Raw genomic sequence first — 6,688 nt, 5'->3', positions numbered from 1 at the left:
TCAGAAATGAATGATCCTAGTATAAATGACCAAAGAATAATGATGAAGAGACCTCAACGTCGTACCTCATATCACACATCCCATAGTGAAAGTGTGTAAGAACCATAGGTGCTTTCATCAAGATACAATTCAAAAAGGATACACACTTTCACGTCAAGACATTACGTGAAAACTAAAAAATTGTACAGAAAAAATTGACAGGCCAAGGCTCACAAATTTTAGAAACCGTTGAAATTCTTGATGTTCCCAATTTGACAATTTAGAACTGTCAAATTTCTCTCACCTTCATTAATTTGATAGATTCGGCCCGTCGAAAAAAAAAATTTGACGATAAAAAATTCGACCTGTTGACCTGTCAAATTTGAATTTTTTTCACATTGTGAAATGTGTGATATGAGGTACAATCTTTAGGTCACTCTAACACGACTCATGACAAAAACACTTTTAAGAGTTGCCACAATTACACAATTAATCCAAGAGTCATGCTAGAGTGACCTCAAAATTGGACCTCATATTGCACATCTTGACATGAAAGTGGATAGGAATCATAAATGTTTTTTCTTGAAATTTTTTTTTTTTATTAATCATGTAAGAAAAATATTCTCCCTGAAAAAAATAATTTTCTTGTTGTAATAGAAAAATCCCAATGTTATTTACTCAAATTTTGTCCCATTGACAAAACTAAAAACATCTTTGTTTTTGACATTTTCCGCAATCAAACACCTACAAATGTTTTCTTTGAAAATTAATTTTTTTTAAGAATATATTTTAAGAAATTATTATTTTCCAATTATCTTCATCTTCATGGTAAGTTCCTCATGTTTAAAGTCCCTTTAAAATAAAATATTTTTGTCAAAAAAAGTCAAAACCAAAGTGAAAGAGAAAAGATCGAGGAGATCTTGAGAGGGTATCGTGTGAGAGTGGCATTTTTGTCACTTAACCCTAAGGGCTGAGGTGATGTCCGTCGTTTCAAGGGCAAGTAGCTTTTCAAATCTATTTTCTTTTTCGAGAAAAAAAGTAGATCCTAAATCTTTATTCCCCAAATCCACCCAAGCCCACAACAATTGTAAATGACAAAACTACCCCTCTATCACACCCCAATTGATTTAACTTATTTTTATATCTGAGTAATTATTATTATTTTTCTTTATAAAAAATATACTAAAAGAGACCAATTCAACCAAATTTCATAAACTTGACTGAAATTCTCAAAATATAAGACTAGTCATTGTGGATCTCGATGATGGACAAATCACATCGACTATTCACCCAATTGCATCCAAAATCAAGATAATTCACTAGAGTGATCTTGATCTCGGCCGAATTTAAAGCACCTCTTCCCAAACAATCTCCATCACACGGTCATGGTCGAAATCAAAGAACAATCCAATTATATAAACATGTATCTCGAGGATAATATTCTGAAGATAGAAAAAAAGACGTAGGTGGCTCACCGACCCATCATCGTCTATAATGCCTTCATTGGATTCCACAAATATGATAAACCCATCTAATCACAATTGGTGGAAGTTTATAGCTTAACCCAATCAAAATACACAAATCGTGCAAAATTAGGTATGATTGGTTGACTATGGGCCCCATCAAAGAGGTTGCTCACTAATTTAATGGTGGGCCATTAAGTACAATATCTTATTCTCCTTGTACAAAGTAAAAAAAAAAACTCAACTCCGTAGCAAAACCCCAGCTTTTTACTAAGGTTGTCAACAAGTTGGTTTTTAGTTAATGTGTAAACGTGTAACCATAAAAGAAACCATATCATATGTAAGTAATGGGCCACACGTGGCTCTGTGCGTTAGATTAAAAAAATAAAAGTTGTTTTTGAAAACTATTGACTATTATTTTATTTCACTAAGCAATAAAAAGAAAAAGAAACAATTAATATATAATATTGTATAAGATTCGAGGACGTACGCTTGATGTTACAATTTTGAGAATCTAAGGATTAATACTCATTGAATCCCCTCCCATGAAAGCCTTTGAAATTGAATTAAAAACTTTATAAGATATTAAAATCTTTACTTATATTGTCCATAAAATATTCTATTATCTAATGGATCCCAAGAGACATTTGGTATCTCTTTAATAATCTTTACAATGGTGGAGCTCATTTTCTTAGTGCTGATCGTGATTTCGTGTCAATCAAACATTTTAATTGTTTAATTTGATGTAAGATGATATATTTGGGCAATGAAACACGCTAAGCCGAATAATTCTATTTAAAATAGTGGTAGACTAGCGTGGTGATACATGCCCTTATAGACCATGATTGTAAAAATTTAGAATAGTTTTGAGATACTCCTTCGAGTTTTTGTGTATCCTTGATATACCACTAGGTTTTCAAACTGATAACTTATACCCTCACAAAAATCTTGAAAAATAACGATGCAGGTCCGTCGTTTTTAACCAAAAAGGACGGGCATGGCCGTCGCAAAGATAGTCTAGGCTTGGGTTACCTTTTGTAGGAGATTGATGAATATAAATTCCCTCATCATTGTCATCTTGCAAAAAATCCTTTATTTTTTTTTTTTTTTTAAGAATCATAGATTTACTCGAGATACACAATTATATATCCCCATAAATATGTATTGTTGTATATCTCGAGGAAATCTATAGGCATATGTGAAGGAGGGGGGTGTGTCTGAAAGTCATTATTCGTATATTTAAGTAGAGATAGAGTGCTAAGTTATGCTCTAGAATAGGTAAGCATCAAATTAGGATAATTTATTCCATTTCTAGTTGGGTTTGAGTTCATGTCAATCTTATGTGTAAAGTTAAATAAATAAAAGGTAGGAAGAGACATCAATAAAAGAAATTTGATACCTTTGGCATACTGTAACTCAAATTGCAATATAGTTAAGATAACGAAATACCCAAAACAAGAATTGATTATGTCGCAACAACCGAAGCACTTGAAATATCCCAGGTCCGATACCCAGAGCATGTTTCCTAACTTGAGCTCTTGCGTAGTTCTTAGGATTATCTTGAGGAGTGAAACTTGCAAATCAAAGAGTCGAAAACAATAGTTACCTGCACCCAAAACAAGATATAAAGAGGCGTGATGTTTTCCAATAAACCTAATGAAGAGCAAACACCACTGGTAAATATTGAAATGTGTCACATATGTAAAAGTTAATTTTAATAAAGTCAAATCTCGTGAAGGTGATAAGTGGTGATCTCTAAGGATTGGTGAGATGGTTAAAGTCACATATTAAAAAACAGAGGTCTTGAGTTCAAATCACTCATTTAGGGTCACCCCCGAAAAATTATTTAGTGGAGGTGATGGAGGGGATTGAAAATTCCTAAAGATGGTCCATTGCTCTAAGAGTCTTGAGTACCTCGGTTCTAAATAAAAATATTAAAAAAAAAAAAGTATGTGACTAATAAAATAAAAAAGCATCTATGGTTCCTACACACTTTCACATCAGGATGTGCGATATGAGATACAATCTTAAGGTCACTTTGGCACGACTCTTTACTTTATCTACTAATGTACTATCTTTCTTCTTCTTGGGATGATCATGCCAAAGTGACCTCAAGATTATACCTCATATCGCACATCCTGACGTGAAAGTGTGTATGAATCATAGATGCTTTTTTATTTTTATCATGTTGTCATGTCAGGATGTGTGATATGAGATACAATCTTGAGGTCACTTCAGCTTTATTTTAAAGTAAATTAGCACCAATAAATTATGTATAAATAATTTTGGTTCACAACAATTTCAATACTAAATTCTTTACTTCTTAGATCAAAGTAATCAAACTCTAATACTAATTAACTCTTAATCCGCTATCCATCAATAGCCTCTACTTGCACCAATTGATATCTTTTACAATGATGTGCGATAAACAGAATAGGGGGTGTGATGTGAGAATTGAAGACTATCCATTACGACATTATCTGAAATCTCAGGGCTAGTACCGTACTTTCATTTAAATTAAGACGTTAGTGGCTATCTATTTGTAAGCGTGACATCAGGTGACTTCACCCATACGTCGCCGTAACCTCTGCGTATTATACTGCGGAAAGTCCAAAATACCCCTTCCACCGTCCAAGAACTGCCACAATGAATAGTACAAGTCCAATGAACAGATCCACGGTAAATAATCGAAAAACTGGTGGTATTATAGTAATATTGAATAATCTTATAAAGAGAAGAAAGCAAAGAAGCGTTTGGTAAAAGCTTGTAACAACAACGTCTTTTCCCATATTTTGAAAAAAAAAAAAATTCAAATTTAATACAAGCTTAAACTTTTGGAAGAAATTTTTTAATTTCTCAAACTTTTGATGCGTCAAAGAAGCGTTTGAGTCTCGTTTACGGCAAATGAGTCGTCCTATTCATCCCAACACCATTACTATAAAGAACCACCAATTTCCTCTCCAATTCCCACCTCACCCCCTCTCTGTCTTTCTTTCTTTCTTTCTTTCTTTCTTTGTTCTTATTGTTCTTCCTATTCTCCCTTTAAGTGAATTATAAGAACCAAACATGGGTTCCTTGAATTAACCTCAACTGGCCTAGAAGAAGCGAAAATTCGAGGCGATCGAAGTGCTTATTTGGATATGGAGAAGCTCAATTTTGTTAAAAATGGGGTAATTAAATTGCCTCCCGGTTTTCGTTTCCATCCTACCGACGAAGAACTTGTTGTTCAATACTTGAAGCGTAAGGTGTTCGCTTGCCCATTACCCGCTTCAATCATCCCCGAGGTCGATGTTTGCAAGTACGACCCTTGGGACTTACCAGGTCAGTTTGTACTTCATGTACTATTTCGGACCATAGATTTTAGTACTAAAACATATTGAAATAGATTATCATCGTAACAAAATTACATCTTTTTAGGAAGCATTATTAAGTGAGGTACTTCAATTATTAAGTGATGTTTCTTATAATCTTTTTAATTATAACGAAATGTGGGTTTTCTTGATCAGGTGATTTGGAGAACGAACGATACTTTTTTAGTACCCGGGAAGCTAAGTATCGAAATGGGAATCGACCCAATAGAGCGACCGGTTCGGGTTATTGGAAGGCTACCGGTTTCGACAAGCAAATTGTAACAAGTAGAAGCAACCAAGTAGTGGGGATGAAGAAAACATTAGTTTTCTATAGAGGGAAACCTTCAAATGGGTCTAGAAGTGATTGGATCATGCACGAATATCGCCTCGTTGGGGCTCCAAATACATCCTGCATTTTCCCACAAAGAAAGAACTCAATCCAAGTGAGTTTCTATTTGTATTTACTTCTCTTAATTAAATATAATTTACTAAAAGAATGGAACAGTAACCACTTTCATGATTTGTTTTTTGTTAAATTTTCTACAGAATTCCATGATACAAATGGAAGATTGGGTTATTTGTCGAATTTTTCTAAAGAAAAGAGGTACTAGAAACGACGATGAAATCGATGAGATTGCTCATACTTGTAATAAGAACAGAGTTCTTGATCTAAGGATGGCATCAAAGCCTAGTTTTATTGATTTTATGAACCAAGACAAGACTGATACAAGTCCTTCCTCTTCTTCTGCTTCAAGTGGGATCACTGCAGTCTCTTCTACTGAATCCGATCATGACGAAAACAGTAGCAGTAATAGTGTTTTTTCATCTCTTTGTAGAAGAAAGCCATGAAATTTCTTGAATTGAGTTTGTATCAGAGATTGGGTTTTGTAAACTCAAGTCAGAAATAACATCCAAGTATTAACTCTAATGTCCATTGTTCTTGATTATTGCTCAAAAACAACTATAAATAAAAATTAAAATTAAAAGGGGGAATTAAGAAATGGGTATTTAAATTTCTGTTAATCTTATCTTTGTGGATACAAATATATTTCTTAATGCCAAATAATTAAATATAGTGAGAGAAAAGAGGAAGCACTTATTGTTGCTGAGTATCTTTAGCTTTTGTGAGCAAAAGGTGGATGGTTTTATAGGAAGATGCCCCAAAGTAATAAAAGAAAGAAGAGAGACAGAGAGAAAGAGAGGCATCCAAAGGAAGGAAAGAAAGAAAGAAGGAAAGAGTGAGGAAAGAGGGAGAAAGAGGGAGCATAAATTTATAAAAACTTTGTTAAAAGAAGACACTTTTCTCAAGAACAAAGAATAAGAACTTGATGCAACCAAGAATATTTGCACATGGGGACATGGGGTTTCCCTACTACCCTCTTGTCAAATGATCCCAAATATCAAAATAGTTTTCGATTAATCGATTGAAAATCTCCTAGGTTTTTTAGCCCATTTTCACGCTAATTTTTTTTAATCTTGATTTTAAATCAGAAAAGATTCCAAGGGTAAATGTTTCATAGCCTGCTTCATTTTTATGGACAGTGTCGAATGAAATGGGCACATTGGATTCAACTGAAGTCCGGTGGTGAAACCGAGATATGGACATTTAAAAGAATTGGACATCATGTGTACATGATTACCTCCAAGTGTGTTTGGCACGGGCGGACTCCCTAGAAATAGACACATACACGACACTGAGAAATTAGTAAAACGATAATTTCTGTCAAGTAAAACAAAAGAAGTTAAAAAGTAAGAATTCGTATGTAGAAATTGGATTAAAATAATAACATCGTAGAAGACACGCAACCATACAAATTACAAGAAAAGGCCTTATGATAGTCAATTTGGATCCTCACCTACTATTGAAACATGGTATCTATGGATGATATTTTTCGT

At 33.8% G+C, this 6,688-nt stretch overlaps 1 protein-coding gene across 1 annotated transcript; it reads left to right on the top strand.

Annotated features, from left to right (window-relative positions):
- Positions 1-4,422: 4,422 nt before the first annotated feature.
- Positions 4,423-5,720, top strand: LOC147400810 (NAC domain-containing protein 83-like). The gene is made up of 3 exons (XM_086441839.1): positions 4,423-4,763; positions 4,949-5,235; positions 5,339-5,720. The coding sequence occupies exons 1-3, from the start codon at positions 4,583-4,585 to the stop codon at positions 5,639-5,641; spliced, it is 771 nt and encodes a 256-aa protein (XP_086297965.1). The 5' UTR covers positions 4,423-4,582; the 3' UTR covers positions 5,642-5,720.
- The last annotated feature ends 968 nt before the right edge of the window (positions 5,721-6,688 follow it).

This window comes from Akebia trifoliata, chromosome 5 (genome assembly GCF_017979445.1).
Source record: "Akebia trifoliata isolate Shusen 1 chromosome 5, ASM1797944v1, whole genome shotgun sequence".
Classification (NCBI taxonomy): Eukaryota; Viridiplantae; Streptophyta; class Magnoliopsida; order Ranunculales; family Lardizabalaceae; genus Akebia; species Akebia trifoliata.
Note: the sequence above shows the minus strand (reverse complement) of the source record. Positions and strands in the feature narration are given on the sequence as shown.